This window comes from Somniosus microcephalus, chromosome 4, assembly GCF_052327205.1.
Source record: "Somniosus microcephalus isolate GS21.2 chromosome 4, FLI_Smic_1.0, whole genome shotgun sequence".
NCBI lineage: Eukaryota > Metazoa > Chordata > Chondrichthyes > Squaliformes > Somniosidae > Somniosus > Somniosus microcephalus.
The window spans coordinates 53,645,412-53,663,213 of NC_140990.1; the positions used below are offsets into that span (position 1 = coordinate 53,645,412).

Here is a 17,802-nt window from a genome sequence, read left to right on the forward strand (position 1 = left end):
GACTGTACATGGGGATTCTAACCCTGGGACTGTACATGGGGATTCTAACCCTGGGACTGTGCATGTGGATTCTGACCCTGGGATTGTGCATGGGGATTCTGACCCTGGGACTGTACATGGGGATTCTAACCCTGGGACTGTAAATGGGGATTCTAACCCTGGGACTGTACATGGGGATTCTCACCCTGGGACTGTACATGGGGATTCAACCCCTGGGACTGTACATGGGGATTCTAACCCTGGGACTGTACATGGGGATTCTAACCCTGGGACTGTTCATGGGGATTCTAACCCTGGGCTTGTACATGGGGAATCGACCCCTGGGACTGTACATGGGGATTCTAACTCTGGGACTGTACATGGGGATTCTAACCCTGGGACTGTACATGGGGATTCTAACCCTGGGACTGTACATGGGGATTCTAACCCTGGGACTGTACATGGGGATTCTAACACTGGGACTGTACATGGTGATTCTAACCCTGGGACTGTACATGGGGATTCTAACCCTGCGACTGTACATGGGGATTCTAACGCTGGGACTGTACATGGGGATTCTAACCCTGGGCTTGTACATGGGGATTCGACCCCTGGGACTGTACATGGGGATTTTGACCCTGGGACTGTACATGGGGATTCTAACCCTGGGACTGTACATGGGGATTCTAACACTGGGACTGTCCATGGGGATTCAGCCCCTGGGACTGTACATGGGGATTCTAACCCTGGGACTGTACATGGGGATTCTAACCCTGGGACGGTACATGGGGATTCTAACCCTGGGACTGTGCATGGGGATTCTAACCCTGGGACTGGACATGTGGATTCTAACCCTGGGACTGTACATGGGGATTCTAACCCTGGGACTGTACATGGGGATTCAACCCCTGGGACTGTACATGGGGATTCTAACCCTGGGACTGTACATGGGGATTCTAACCCTGGGACTGTACATGTGGATTCTAACCATGGGACTGTACATGGGGATTCAACCCCTTGGACTGTGCATGGTCATTCTGGCCCTGGGACTGTGCATGGGGATTCTGACCCTGGGGCTGTACATGGGGATTCTAACCCTGGGCCTGTACATGGGGATTCTAACCCTGGTACTGCACATGGGGATTCTAACCCTGGGACTGTACATGGGGATTCTGACCCTGGGACTGTACATGGGGATTCTAACCCTGGGACTGTACATGGGGATTCTAACACTGGGACTGTACATGGGGATTCAACCCCTGGGGCTGTACATGGGGATTCTAACCCTGGGACTGTACATGGGGATTCTAACCTTGGGACTGTACATGGGGATTCTAACCCTGGAACTGTACATGGGGATTCTAACTCTGGGACTGTACATGCGGATTATAACCCTGGGACTGTAGATGGGGATTCTAACCCTGGGACTGTACATGGGGATTCTAACCCTGGGACTGTACATGGGGATTCTAACCCTGGGACTGTACATGGGGATTCTAACCCTGGGACTGTACATGGGGATTCTAACCCTGGGACGGTACACGGGGATTCTAGCCCTGGGACTGTCCATAGGGATTCTAACCCTGGGACTGTACATGTGGATTCTAACCCTGGGACTGTACATGGGGATTCTAACCCTGGGACTGTACATGGGGATTCTAACCCTGGGACTGTACATGGGGATTCTAACCCTGGGACTGTACATGGGGATTCGACCCCTGGGACTGTACATGGGGATTATAACCCTGGGACGATACATGGGGATTCTAACCCTGGAACTGTACATGGGGATTCTAACTCTGGGACTGTACATGGGGATTCTAACCCTGGGACTGTACATGGGGATTCTAACCCTGGGACTGTACATGGGGATTCTAACCCTGGGACTGTACATGGGGATTCTAACCCTGGGACTGTACATGGGGATTCTAACCCGAGGACTGTACATGGGGATTCTACCCCTGGGACTGTACATGGGGATTCTAACCCTGGGACTGTACATGGGGATTCTACCCCTGGGGCTGTACATGGGGATTCTAAACCTGGGACTGTACACGGGGATTCTAACCCTGGGACTGTACAAGGGGATTCTAACCCTGGGACTGTACATGGGGATTCTAACCCTGGGACTGTACATGGGGATTCTAACCCTGGGACTGTACATGGGGATTCTAACCCTGGGACTGGACATGGGGATTCTAACCCTGGGACTGTACATGGGGATTCTCACCCTGGGACTGTACATGGGGATTCTAACCCTGGGACTGTTCATGTGGATTCTGACCCTGGGATTGTGCATGGGGATTCTGACCCTGGGACTGTACATGGGGATTCTAACCCTGGGACTGTAAATGGGGATTCTAACCCTGGGACTGTACATGGGGATTCTCACCCTGGGACTGTACATGGGGATTCAACCCCTGGGACTGTACATGGGGATTCTAACCCTGGGACTGTACATGGGGATTCTAACCCTGGGACTGTTCATGGGGATTCTAACCCTGGGCTTGTACATGGGGAATCGACCCCTGGGACTGTACATGGGGATTCTAACTCTGGGACTGTACATGGGGATTCTAACCCTGGGACTGTACATGGGGATTCTAACCCTGGGACTGTACATGGGGATTCTAACCCTGGGACTGTACATGGGGATTCTAACACTGGGACTGTACATGGTGATTCTAACCCTGGGACTGTACATGGGGATTCTAACCCTGCGACTGTACATGGGGATTCTAACGCTGGGACTGTACATGGGGATTCTAACCCTGGGACTGTACATGGGGATTCGAACCCCGCGACTGTACATGGGGATTCCAACCCCGCGACTGTACATGGGGATTCCAACCCTGAGACTGTACATGGGGATTCTAACCTTGGGACTGTACATGGGGATTCCAACCCTGAGACTGTACATGGGGATTCTAACCCTGGGACTGTACATGGGGATTCCAACCCTGGGACTGTACATGGGGATTCTAACCCTGGGACTGTCCATGGGGATTCCAACCCTGGGACTGTACATGGGGATTCTAACGCTGGGACTGTACATGTGGATTCCAACCCTGGGACTGTACATGGGGATTCTAACCCTGGGACTGTACATGGGGATTCTAACCCTGGGACTGTACATGGGGATTCGCCCACTGGGACTGTTCATGGGGATTCTAACCCTGGGACTGTACATGGGGATTCTGAGCCTGGGACTGTACACGGGGATTCTAACCCTGGGACTGTACATGTGGATTCTAACCCTGGGACTGTACATGGGGATTCTAACCCTGGGACTGTACATGGGGATTCTAATCCTGGGACTGTACATGGGGATTCTAACCCTGGGACTGTACATGGGGATTCTAACCCTGGGACTGTACATGTGGATTCTAACCCTGGGACTGTACATGGGGATTCTACCCCTGGGACTGTACATGGGGATTCTAACCCTGGGACTGTACATGGGGATTCTAACCCTGGGACTGTACATGGGGATTCTAACCCTGGGACTGTACATGGGGATTCTAACCCTGGGACTGTACATGGCGATTCTAACCCTGGGACTGTACATGGGGATTCTAACCCTGGGACTGTACATGGGGATTCTAACCCTGGGACTGTTCATGGGGATTCTAACCCTGGGACTGTACATGGGGATTCTAACCCTCGGATTGTACATGGGGATGCTAACCCTGGGACTGTACATGGGGATTCTAACCCTGGGACTGTACATGGGGATTCTAACCCTGGGACTGTACATGGGAATTCCAACCCTGCGACGGTACATGGGGATTCCTACCCTGGGACTGTACATGGGGATTCTGACCCTGGGACTGTACATGGGGATTCTTATCCTGGGACTGTACATGGGGATTCTAACCCTGGGACTGTACATGGGGATTCTGACCCTGGGACTGTACATGGGGATTCTAACCCTGGGACTGTACATGGGGATTCTAACCCTGGGACTGAACATGGGGATTCTAACCCTGGGACTGTACATGGGGATTCTAACCGTGGGACTGTACATGGGAATTCTAACCGTGGGACTGTACATGGGAATTCTAACCTTGGGACTGTACATGGGGATACCAACCCTGAGACTGTACATGGGGATTCTAACCCTGGGGCAGTACATGGGGATTCCAACCCTGGGACTGTACATGGGGATTCTAACCCCAGGACTGTACATGGGGATCCTGACCCCAGGACTGTACATGGGGATTCTAACCCTGGGACTGTACATGGGGATTCTATCCCTGGCACTGTGCATGGGGATTCTAACCCTGGGATTGTACATGGGGATTCTAACCCTGGGACTGTACATGGGGATTCTAACCCTGGGACTGTACATGGGGATTCAAACCCTGGGACTGTACATGGGGATTCTAACCCTGGGACTGTACATGGGGATTCTAACCCTGGGACTGTACATGGGGATACCAACCCTGAGACTGTACATGGGGATTCTAACCCTGGGACTGTACATGGGGATTCTAACCCTGGGACTGTACATGGGGATTCTAACCCTGGGACTGTACATGGGGATACCAACCCTGAGACTGTACAAGGGGATTCTAACACTGGGACTGTACATGGGGATTCTAACCCTGGGACTGTACATGGGGATTCTAACCCTGGGACTGTACATGGGGATTCTAACCCTGGGACTGGACATGGGGATTCTAACCCTGGGACTGGACATGGGGATTCTAACCCTGGGACTGTACATGGGGATTCTAACCCTGGGACTGTACATGGGGATTCTAACCCTGGGACTGTGCATGTGGATTCTGACCCTGGGATTGTGCATGGGGATTCTGACCCTGGGACTGTACATGGGGATTCTAACCCTGGGACTGTAAATGGGGATTCTAACCCTGGGACTGTACATGGGGATTCTCACCCTGGGACTGTACATGGGGATTCAACCCCTGGGACTGTACATGGGGATTCTAACCCTGGGACTGTACATGGGGATTCTAACCCTGGGACTGTTCATGGGGATTCTAACCCTGGGCTTGTACATGGGGAATCGACCCCTGGGACTGTACATGGGGATTCTAACTCTGGGACTGTACATGGGGATTCTAACCCTGGGACTGTACATGGGGATTCTAACCCTGGGACTGTACATGGGGATTCTAACCCTGGGACTGTACATGGGGATTCTAACACTGGGACTGTACATGGTGATTCTAACCCTGGGACTGTACATGGGGATTCTAACCCTGCGACTGTACATGGGGATTCTAACGCTGGGACTGTACATGGGGATTCTAACCCTGGGCTTGTACATGGGGATTCGACCCCTGGGACTGTACATGGGGATTTTGACCCTGGGACTGTACATGGGGATTCTAACCCTGGGACTGTACATGGGGATTCTAACACTGGGACTGTCCATGGGGATTCAGCCCCTGGGACTGTACATGGGGATTCTAACCCTGGGACTGTACATGGGGATTCTAACCCTGGGACGGTACATGGGGATTCTAACCCTGGGACTGTACATGGGGATTCTAACCCTGGGACTGGACATGTGGATTCTAACCCTGGGACTGTACATGGGGATTCTAACCCTGGGACTGTACATGGGGATTCAACCCCTGGGACTGTACATGGGGATTCTAACCCTGGGACTGTACATGGGGATTCTAACCCTGGGACTGTACATGTGGATTCTAACCATGGGACTGTACATGGGGATTCAACCCCTTGGACTGTGCATGGTCATTCTGGCCCTGGGACTGTGCATGGGGATTCTGACCCTGGGGCTGTACATGGGGATTCTAACCCTGGGCCTGTACATGGGGATTCTAACCCTGGTACTGCACATGGGGATTCTAACCCTGGGACTGTACATGGGGATTCTGACCCTGGGACTGTACATGGGGATTCTAACCCTGGGACTGTACATGGGGATTCTAACACTGGGACTGTACATGGGGATTCAACCCCTGGGGCTGTACATGGGGATTCTAACCCTGGGACTGTACATGGGGATTCTAACCTTGGGACTGTACATGGGGATTCTAACCCTGGAACTGTACATGGGGATTCTAACTCTGGGACTGTACATGCGGATTATAACCCTGGGACTGCAGATGGGGATTCTAACCCTGGGACTGTACATGGGGATTCTAACCCTGGGACTGTACATGGGGATTCTAACCCTGGGACTGTACATGGGGATTCTAACCCTGGGACTGTACATGGGGATTCTAACCCTGGGACGGTACACGGGGATTCTAGCCCTGGGACTGTCCATAGGGATTCTAACCCTGGGACTGTACATGTGGATTCTAACCCTGGGACTGTACATGGGGATTCTAACCCTGGGACTGTACATGGGGATTCTAACCCTGGGACTGTACATGGGGATTCTAACCCTGGGACTGTACATGGGGATTCGACCCCTGGGACTGTACATGGGGATTATAACCCTGGGACGATACATGGGGATTCTAACCCTGGAACTGTACATGGGGATTCTAACTCTGGGACTGTACATGGGGATTCTAACCCTGGGACTGTACATGGGGATTCTAACCCTGGGACTGTACATGGGGATTCTAACCCTGGGACTGTACATGGGGATTCTAACCCTGGGACTGTACATGGGGATTCTAACCCGAGGACTGTACATGGGGATTCTACCCCTGGGACTGTACATGGGGATTCTAACCCTGGGACTGTACATGGGGATTCTACCCCTGGGGCTGTACATGGGGATTCTAAACCTGGGACTGTACACGGGGATTCTAACCCTGGGACTGTACAAGGGGATTCTAACCCTGGGACTGTACATGGGGATTCTAACCCTGGGACTGTACATGGGGATTCTAACCCTGGGACTGTACATGGGGATTCTAACCCTGGGACTGGACATGGGGATTCTAACCCTGGGACTGTACATGGGGATTCTCACCCTGGGACTGTACATGGGGATTCTAACCCTGGGACTGTTCATGTGGATTCTGACCCTGGGATTGTGCATGGGGATTCTGACCCTGGGACTGTACATGGGGATTCTAACCCTGGGACTGTAAATGGGGATTCTAACCCTGGGACTGTACATGGGGATTCTCACCCTGGGACTGTACATGGGGATTCAACCCCTGGGACTGTACATGGGGATTCTAACCCTGGGACTGTACATGGGGATTCTAACCCTGGGACTGTTCATGGGGATTCTAACCCTGGGCTTGTACATGGGGAATCGACCCCTGGGACTGTACATGGGGATTCTAACTCTGGGACTGTACATGGGGATTCTAACCCTGGGACTGTACATGGGGATTCTAACCCTGGGACTGTACATGGGGATTCTAACCCTGGGACTGTACATGGGGATTCTAACACTGGGACTGTACATGGTGATTCTAACCCTGGGACTGTACATGGGGATTCTAACCCTGCGACTGTACATGGGGATTCTAACGCTGGGACTGTACATGGGGATTCTAACCCTGGGACTGTACATGGGGATTCGAACCCCGCGACTGTACATGGGGATTCCAACCCCGCGACTGTACATGGGGATTCCAACCCTGAGACTGTACATGGGGATTCTAACCTTGGGACTGTACATGGGGATTCCAACCCTGAGACTGTACATGGGGATTCTAACCCTGGGACTGTACATGGGGATTCCAACCCTGGGACTGTACATGGGGATTCTAACCCTGGGACTGTCCATGGGGATTCCAACCCTGGGACTGTACATGGGGATTCTAACGCTGGGACTGTACATGTGGATTCCAACCCTGGGACTGTACATGGGGATTCTAACCCTGGGACTGTACATGGGGATTCTAACCCTGGGACTGTACATGGGGATTCGCCCACTGGGACTGTTCATGGGGATTCTAACCCTGGGACTGTACATGGGGATTCTGAGCCTGGGACTGTACACGGGGATTCTAACCCTGGGACTGTCCATGTGGATTCTAACCCTGGGACTGTACATGGGGATTCTAACCCTGGGACTGTACATGGGGATTCTAATCCTGGGACTGTACATGGGGATTCTAACCCTGGGACTGTACATGGGGATTCTAACCCTGGGACTGTACATGTGGATTCTAACCCTGGGACTGTACATGGGGATTCTACCCCTGGGACTGTACATGGGGATTCTAACCCTGGGACTGTACATGGGGATTCTAACCCTGGGACTGTACATGGGGATTCTAACCCTGGGACTGTACATGGGGATTCTAACCCTGGGACTGTACATGGCGATTCTAACCCTGGGACTGTACATGGGGATTCTAACCCTGGGACTGTACATGGGGATTCTAACCCTGGGACTGTTCATGGGGATTCTAACCCTGGGACTGTACATGGGGATTCTAACCCTCGGATTGTACATGGGGATGCTAACCCTGGGACTGTACATGGGGATTCTAACCCTGGGACTGTACATGGGGATTCTAACCCTGGGACTGTACATGGGAATTCCAACCCTGCGACGGTACATGGGGATTCCTACCCTGGGACTGTACATGGGGATTCTGACCCTGGGACTGTACATGGGGATTCTTATCCTGGGACTGTACATGGGGATTCTAACCCTGGGACTGTACATGGGGATTCTGACCCTGGGACTGTACATGGGGATTCTAACCCTGGGACTGTACATGGGGATTCTAACCCTGGGACTGAACATGGGGATTCTAACCCTGGGACTGTACATGGGGATTCTAACCGTGGGACTGTACATGGGAATTCTAACCGTGGGACTGTACATGGGAATTCTAACCTTGGGACTGTACATGGGGATACCAACCCTGAGACTGTACATGGGGATTCTAACCCTGGGGCAGTACATGGGGATTCCAACCCTGGGACTGTACATGGGGATTCTAACCCCAGGACTGTACATGGGGATCCTGACCCCAGGACTGTACATGGGGATTCTAACCCTGGGACTGTACATGGGGATTCTATCCCTGGCACTGTGCATGGGGATTCTAACCCTGGGATTGTACATGGGGATTCTAACCCTGGGACTGTACATGGGGATTCTAACCCTGGGACTGTACATGGGGATTCAAACCCTGGGACTGTACATGGGGATTCTAACCCTGGGACTGTACATGGGGATTCTAACCCTGGGACTGTACATGGGGATACCAACCCTGAGACTGTACATGGGGATTCTAACCCTGGGACTGTACATGGGGATTCTAACCCTGGGACTGTGCATGGAGATTCTAACCCTGGGACTGTACATGGGGATTTGAACCCTGGGACTGTACATGGGGATTCTAACCCTGGGACTGTACATGGGGATTCTAACCCTGGGACTGTACATGGGGATTCTAACCCTGGGACTGTACATGGGGATTCTAACCCTGGGACTGTACATGGGGATTCCGACCCTGCGACTGTACATGGGGATTCTAACCCTGAGACTGTACATGGGGGGCCCAGCTCTGGGGCTCTTCTGTTATATTTGTGTGGGATGCAAACCATAAGCTCGGCACTTAAACATAGAAGATAGGAGCAGGAGTAGGCCATTCGGCCCTTCGAGCCTGCTCCGCCATTCAATGAGATCATGGCTGATCATCCAAATTCAGTACCCTGTCCCTGCCTTCTCCCCATAGCCCTTGATCCCTTTAGCGTTAAGAAATATATCCAATTCTTTCTTGAATATATTTAATGAACTGGCCTCCACCGCCCTCTGTGGCAGAGAATTCCACAAGTTCACCACTCTCTGGGTGAAGAAATTCCTCCTTATTTCAGTCGTAAATGGCTTACCCCTTATCCTTAGACTATGACCCCTGGTTCTGGACTCCCCGGCCATCAGAAACATCCTTCCTGCATCTAGTCTGTCCAGGCCTGACAGAATTTTATAGGTTTCGATGAGATCCCCTCTCAATCTTCTAAACTCCAGTGAGTCTAAGATTAATCGACCCAATCCCTCTTCATACGTCATTCCTGCCATCCCAGGTATCAGCCTGGTGAATCTTCGCTGCACTCCTTCCATGGCAAGAACGTCCTTCCTCAGGTAAGGCGACCAAAACTGCACACTATACTCAAGGTGCGGTCTCACCAAGGCCCTGTACAACTGTAGCAAGACATCCTTGTTCCTGTACTCAAACCCTCTTGCTACGAAGGTTATATATATATTAATGATCTGGACGAGGGAATTGGATGTAATATTTCCAAATTTGCAGACGACACAAAACTGGGTGGGACGGTAAACTGTGAGGAGGATGTCGTGAAACTCCAGTACGATTTGGACAGGTTGGGTGATTGGGCAGAAACATGGCAAATGCACTATAATAATGTGGGTAAATGTGAGGTTATCCACTTTGGTGGCAAAAACAGGAAGGCAGATTATTATTTGAATGGTGTGGAGAGTGGGATAAAATAAACGAGGCGATATGATTCTCGGGTGGGCACTAGGACCCAGTTGGGAAGAAACCCTGAAGCCACGCCCCTCTTTGTTCCTGCCAAGATGGCCGCGCATGCGCTGCGCTACTTCCTGAATCATGTGAGCTCGATACTGAACATTCACGCCTTCCTGCAGAAAGATGGCGGCCGTCAACCAAGGCCTTTTACCGGAAAAAGCCCCGAATTTGCAACCGGGGAACTTTACTTTATCGATACCAAAATACTGCGGATGCTGGAAATCTGAAATAACAACAGAAAAAACTGAAAACACTCAGCAGGCCAGGCAACAACCGTGGAGAGAGAAACAAAGCTAACGTTTCAGGTCGAAACCCTTCTTCAGAAATTCTACTGAGTTTTTCCAGCTTTTTCTGTTGTTATTTCCACTTTACGGTATTGTTCGGAGCTTGCGGCCTGCACCAGTTGTTTATGAAGCCTCCACGCACGCCCACCCACCGGCTCCCTTACTCCCCTGCGCCCTCCCGCTTCTTACCAGCTGTCCGGGGCCCGTCTTCTCCAGCCTGTCTCCCGTAGAACGCACTACGCATGCTCCAAGCACTGCCCAGAATCGCGCCTGCGCACTGAGCGCCTGTAGTCTGAGTGCGGCACATTCCCCACCGCGTGGACTGCTGGGTAAAAACCCCGCCATTAGTGAATACAACATGATTTACTGTGATTGCATTGAGGACTGAACCATGTTCATTCTAGCAGTTATGGTTCGTTTCTGCTGATCTAAAACCCCAATACTTGGGCTGGAGATTAATATTCTGTATAAATATTGAATACATCAGCTTTGTTTCATACTAATATAAAAGGAAACATAGAAACATAGAAGATAGGAGCAGGAGTAGGCCATTCGGCCCCTCGAGCATGCTCCGCCATTCGATATGATCATGGCTGATCATCCAAACTCAGTACCCCGTACCTGCCTTCTCCCCATACCTTTAGCTCTAAGAAATATATCTAACTCCTTCTTGAATATATTTAAAGGCTTGGCCTGAACCGCCTTCTGTGGTAGAGAATTCCACAGGTTCACCACACTCTGGGTGAAGAAATTCTTCCTCATCTCTGTCCTAAATGGCTTACCCCTTATCCTTAGACTATGACCCCTGGTTCTAGACTCTCCGACCATCGGGAACATTCTACCTGCATCTAGTTTGTCCAGACCTGTCAGAATTTTATAAGTTTCGATGAGATCCCCTCTCATTCTTCTAAACTCCAGCGAGTATAAGCCCAATTGACCTAATCTCGCCTCATACATCATTCCTGCCATCCCAGGGATCAGCCTTGTGAATCTTCGCTGAACTTCCATGGCAAGAACATCCTTCCTCAGGTAAGGCGACCAAAACTGCACACAGTACTCAAGGTGTGGTCTCACCAAGGTCCTGTACAACTGCAGCAGGACATCCTTGTTCCTGTACTCAAACCCTTTCGCTATGAAGGCCAACATACCATTTGCCTTCTTCACCGCCTGCTGCACCTGCATGCTTACCTTCAGCGACTGGTGCACAAGGACACCCAGGTCTCGTTGCACTTCCCCTTCTCCCAATCTATTGCCATTCAGATAATAGTCTGCCTTTCTGTTTTTTACACCAAAGTGGATAACCTCGCATTTATCCATGTTATATTGCATCTGCCACGCTTCTGCCCAATCACCCAACCTGTCCAAATCATCCTGGAGTTTCTCGGTATCCTCCTCGCAGCACACACGTACACCCAGCTTTGTGTCATCTGCAAACTTGGAGATATTACATCTAGTTCCCTTATCTAGATCATTCATGTATATTGTGAATAGCTGGGGTCCAAGGACCGATCCCTGCGGTACCCCACTAGTCACTGCCTGCCACTTGGAAAAAGGACCTGTTAATTCCTACTCTCTGCTTTCTGTCCGCCAACCAGTTCTCTATCCAAGTCAATACCTTGCCCCCAATCCCATGTGCCTTAACTTTACACGCTAATCTCTTATGCGGGACCTTAACAAAAGACTTTTGAAAGTCCAAATACACCACATCTACTGGTTCTCCCTTATCTATTTTCCCAGTTACATCCTCCAAAAATTCCAGTATCTACCTTTTGTAAATCCATGTTGACTTTGTCCTATCCTGTCACTGTTTTCCAAGTGCTCAGCTATTACATCCTTTATAATGGACTCTAGCATTTTCCCCACGACAGATGCTGGAAATCTGAAATAAAAACAAAATGCGTGAAATACTCAGCGGGTCAGGCAGCATCTATGGAGAGAGAAACAGAGTTAACGTTTCAGGTGGATGACCTTTCATCAGAACTGGAAAAACTTAGAGATGTAGCAGGCTTTAAGCTAGTGAAGAGGCAGGGAAAGGGGGGAGGAAAGGCCAAAAGGGAAGGTCTGTGATAGGGTGGAAGGCAGGAGAGATTAAATGACAAAAGGGAGGATAGTACAAAGCAAAAGGAGATGGTAATGGGACAAGTAATGAAACAAAAGATGAGTCTAGATGAGGTGTAAATGGGAATGGCAGAATCATCAACAGCTGCCATGTGAAAAAATAGGGGCAGAGGTTATGGTCTGAAATAGTTGAACTCGATGTTGAGTCCAGAAGGCTGTAAAGTGCCCAATCGAAAGATGAGGTGCTGTTCCTCGAGCTTACATTGAGATTCATTGGAACAGTGTAGGAGGCCGAGGACAGGGAGGTCAGAGTGGGAGTGGAGCAGAGAACTAAAGTGACAGGTGACCGGAAGCTCGGGGTCACCCTTACAGACTGAATGGAGGTGTTCCGCAAAGCGGTCACCCAATCTACGTTTGGTCTCCCCAATGTAGAGCAGATTGCATCGTGAGCAGCGAATACAGTATATTAAATTGTAAGAAGTACAAGTAAATCGCTGTTTCACCTGGAAGGAATGCTTGGGGCCCTGGACCGGGGGAAGGGAGGAGGTAAAAGGGCAGGTGTTGCATCTCAAATGTTTGAATGTGTGTTCCGTCTGAGTGCTTGGCTTGTGGGTGTCATAGACTGAACTGTAGTGTTTCACTTTACACTCACCTGAAATTCCTTTGAACCAACCCCTTTATAGAACTATCTTGTATAAGATTTGAAATCTGTTATTTTCTGCATCATTTAACATTGTTTGGATACGATTTAGTAAAACACCAACACACATATTGCACATAAGAGCCTTTGAAATGTTCTGATCTTTGTAACTGTAATTGGTGATTTTGATGGTCTCATTGATTTAATCTGGTGTTACTAACACTACTTCTTTAATCAAGATAATTGTTTCAAATACTTCCTTTATCAGATCATCAGCTCCTCCATTGATCCCTGTCAATAATCCATGGTTAGGGGCTGGGGTTAGGGGTTAGGGGTTAGTGGTTGGGGGTCGTGGTCATTGGTCATGATTGGGATTAGTGGTTGGGACTAGTGGTTATTGGTTAGGATTGGGGTTAGTGGTTAGAAACATAGAAACATAGAAGATAGGAGCAGGAGTAGGCCATTCGGCCCCTCGAGCCTGCACCGCCATTCAATGAGATCATGGCTGATCATCCAAATTCAGTACCCTGTCCCTACCTTCTCCCCATATCCCTTGATCCCTTTAGCCTTAAGAAATATATCCAACTCTTTCTTGAATATATTTAATGAACTGGCCTCCACCGCCCTCTGTGGCAGAGAATTCCACAGGTTCACCACTCTCTGGGTGAAGAAATTCCTCCTCATTTCAGTCCTAAATGGCTTACCCCTTATCCTTAGACTATAACCCCTGGTTCTGGACTCCCCGGCCATCAGAAACATCCTTCCTGCATCTAGTCTGTCCAGGCCTGACAGAATTTTATAGGTTTCGATGAGATCCTCTCTCAATCTTCTAAACTCCAGTGAGTATAAGCCCAATCGACACAATCTCTCCTCATACGTCATTCCTGCCATCCCAGGTATCAGCCTGGTGAATCTTCGCTGCACTCCCTCCATGGCAAGAACGTCCTTCCTCAGATAAGGGGACCAAAACTGCACACAATATTCAAGGTGTGGTCTCACCAAGGCCCTGTACAACTGCAGCAAGACATCCTTTGTTCCTGTACTCAAAGCCTCTTGCTACGAAGGCCAACATACCATTTGCCTTCTTAACCGCCTGCTGCACCTGCATGCTTACCTTCAGCGACTGGTGCACAAGAACACCCAGGTCTCTTTGCACTTCCCCTTCTCCCAATCTATTGCCATTTAAATAATAGTCTGCCTTCCTGTTTTTGCCACCAAAGTGGATAACCTCACATTTATCCACATTATAGTGCATTTGCCATGTTTCTGCCCAATCACCCAACCTGTCCAAATCGTTTTGGAGTTTCACGACATCCTCCTCACAGCGTACCCTCCCACCCAGCTTTGTGTCGTCTGCAAATTTGGAGATATTACATCCAATTCCCTCGTCCAGATCATTAATGTATATTGCGAACAGCTGGGGTCCTAGGACCGATCCTTGCGGTACCCCACTAGTCACTGCCTGCCACTCGGAAAATGACCCGTTTATTCCAACTCTTTGCTTTCTGTCCGCCAACCAGTTCTCTATCCAAGTCAATACCTTGCCCCCAATCCCATGTGCCTTAATTTTGCACGCTAATCTCTTATGCGGGACCTTATCGAAAGCCTTCTGAAAGTCCAAATATACCACATCCACTGGTTCTCCCTTATCTATTTTACCAGTTATCCTCAAAAAAATTCCAGTAGGTTAGTCAAGCACGATTTACCTTTTGTAAATCCATGTTGACTTTGTCCAATCCCGTCACTGCTTTCCAAGTGCTCTGCTATTACATCTTTTATAATGGACTCTAGCATTTTCCCCACTACCGATGTCAGGCTTACCGGTCTGTAATTCCCCATTTTTTCTCTACCACCTTTTTTGAATAGTGGGGTAACATTAGCTACCCTCCAATCCATGGGTACTGTTCTAGAGTCTATCGATTTCTGGAAGATGACCAGCAATGCATCTACTATTTCTAGGGCCACTTCCTTAAGTACCCTAGGATGTAAATTATCAGGCCCTGGGGATTTATTGGCCTTCAGTCCCATCAAATTTCCTAACACCATTTCCCTACAAATACTGATTTCTTTCAGTTCCACTCTTTCACCAGACCCTATGTTCCCCGGCATCTCTGGGAGGTTATTTGTGTCCTCCTTTGTGAAGACAGAACCAAAATATGTATTTAGTTGGTCTGCCATTTCTTTGTTCCCCATTATTAATTCCCCTGATTCTGACTGCAAGGGACCTATGCTTGACTTCACCAATCTTTTTCTCTTCACATATCTAAATAGCTTTTACAGTCAGTTTTTATGTTCCCTGCAAGCTTACTCTCATATTCTATTTCCCCTTTCTTACTTAATCCCTTTGTCCTCCTTTATTGAATCCTAAACTGCTCCCAATCCTCAGGGTTATTGCTTTTTTGGGGCTAGTGGTTATTGGTTAGGATTGGGGTTAGTGGTTTGGGGCTAGTTGTTATTGGTTAGGATTGGGGTCAGTGGTTGGGGTTAGTTGTTATTGGTTAGGATTGGGGTCAGTGGTTGGGGTTAGTTGTTATTGGTTTGGATTGGGGTCAGGGGTTGGGGGTAGTCGATAGGATATTAGGCTTAGGAGATAGTGATTAAGGTTAGAAACCACTATTGACAACGTCAGTGTCACTAGACGCGTCCTTTTTCATTCATGTTTTTTGAACCTCACGCAGACGAGTCACAAAACAGCCTCAGGAATTGTTCATTCAAGGAACCTTCTGTCTGGCCTGAGTCCGATTTCCGCCCTTCTTTCACATCTCGACATTTCCCAAAGAAAAAGACATCTGGGACATTAGACTTTGGGATTTGGGGACAAGAACAGGTGGATCCAGTTGTTGCTCTGGTTACACCCAATCGTCGGCCTGCCTGAAAAGGGCTTCTGACAATAACCTGTCACCAGGCCCCACCAGTCGCCAACTGATTCCACCATCATATCTTCATCCATTACCCGCCTTTCACCCTCACTATAGCTGGTTTCACCACCATGAACATTCCCCATACTGAGGCGCTCTGATTCCCATTTTCAGTCTCAGTGTAAGTGGTCCCTGGATTTGGTGTCTCAGTGTAAGTGGTCCCTGGATTTGGTGTCTCAGTGTAAGTGGTCCCTGGATTTGGTGTCTCAGTGTAAGTGGTCCCTGGATTTGGTGTCTCAGTGTAAGTGGTCCCTGGATTTGGTGTCTCAGTGTAAGTGGTCCCTGGATTTGGTGTCTCAGTGTAAGTGGTCCCTGGATTTGGTGTCACAGTGTAAGTGGTCCCTGGATTTGGTGTCTCAGTGTAAGTGGTCCCTGGATTTGGTGTCTCAGTGTAAGTGGTCCCTGGATTTGGTGTCTCAGTGTAAGTGGTCCCTGGATTTGGTGTCTCAGTGTAAGTGGTCCCTGCATTTGGTGTCTCAGTGTAAGTGGTCCCTGGATTTGGTGTCTCAGTGTAAGTGGTCCCTGGATTTGGTGTCTCAGTGTAAGTGGTCCCTGGATTTGGTGTCTCAGTGTATGTGGTCCCTGAATTTGGTGTGTCTGTGTAAGTGGTCCCTGGATTTATTTACCCCTGTCCTAATATTTGGCTCAGTGTCAAACTTTGTTTACTAATACTCCTGTGACATGTCTCAGGACTTTTTATTGCAAGTGAACACGTTGCTGTGAAGTGAGGTTGGTTGAACAAGTGACCAGGTAAAAGGAATTTTCAGAGAATTGTAGAGCTGGAGGAGGTGACAGAGATAGGGAGGGGCAAGGCCATGGCGGGATTTGAAAACAAGAATCAGAATTTAAAAATCGAGGATGTAGTAAAACATCCGAAGGCGCTTCACAGGAGCAATATCAATCAAAATTTAACACTGAGCCACATGAGATATTATGGTAGATGACAAAAAGCTTGGTCAAAGCGTTAGGTTTTAAGGAGCATCTTAAAGGTGGAGAGGTGGAGAGGTTTAGGGAGGGATTTCCAGAGCTCAGGGCCTTGGCAGCTGATGGTGCGGCCGCCAATGGTGGAGTGAATCAGGGATGTTCAAGAGGCCAGAATCAGAGGTGCGCAGATATCTCGGAGGGTTTTAGGGCTGGAGGAGATTACAGAGATGGGGAACAGCAAGGCCATGGAGCAAAGGAGGACAAAGGGATTGATTAAGAGGGGGGAAATAGAATATGAGAGTAAGCTTGCAGGGAACATAAAAACTGACTGTAAAAGCTTTTATAGATATGTGAAGAGAAAAAGATTGGCGAAGTCAAGCGTAGGTCCCTTGCAGTCAGAATCAGGGGAATTTATAATGGGGAACAAAGAAATGGCAGACCAATTAAATACATATTTTGGTTCTGTCTTCACAAAGGAGGACACAAATAACCTCCCAGAGATGTCGGGGAACATAGGGTATAATGAGAGGGAGGAACTGAAAGAAATCAGTATTTGTAGAGAAATGATGTTGGGGAAA

The 17,802-nt window shown here is 49.3% G+C and overlaps 2 protein-coding genes across 2 annotated transcripts in view; both read right to left on the reverse strand.

The window, feature by feature from the left end:
• LOC147118901 (uncharacterized) overlaps positions 1-10,928 on the reverse strand; it is a 50,764-nt gene extending 39,836 nt beyond the window's left edge. Inside the window, exon 1 of the mRNA XM_085983991.1 lies at positions 10,849-10,928. Within this exon, the coding sequence (XP_085840117.1) occupies positions 10,849-10,928 (80 nt within the window). The remainder of the gene's footprint in view (positions 1-10,848) is intronic.
• Positions 1-13,309, reverse strand: part of LOC147118900 (uncharacterized) — a 58,530-nt gene extending 45,221 nt beyond the window's left edge. Inside the window, exon 1 of the mRNA XM_085984661.1 lies at positions 12,451-13,309. The gene's annotated coding sequence lies outside the window, so the exon portion shown is untranslated. The remainder of the gene's footprint in view (positions 1-12,450) is intronic.
• Positions 13,310-17,802: the final 4,493 nt, after the last annotated feature.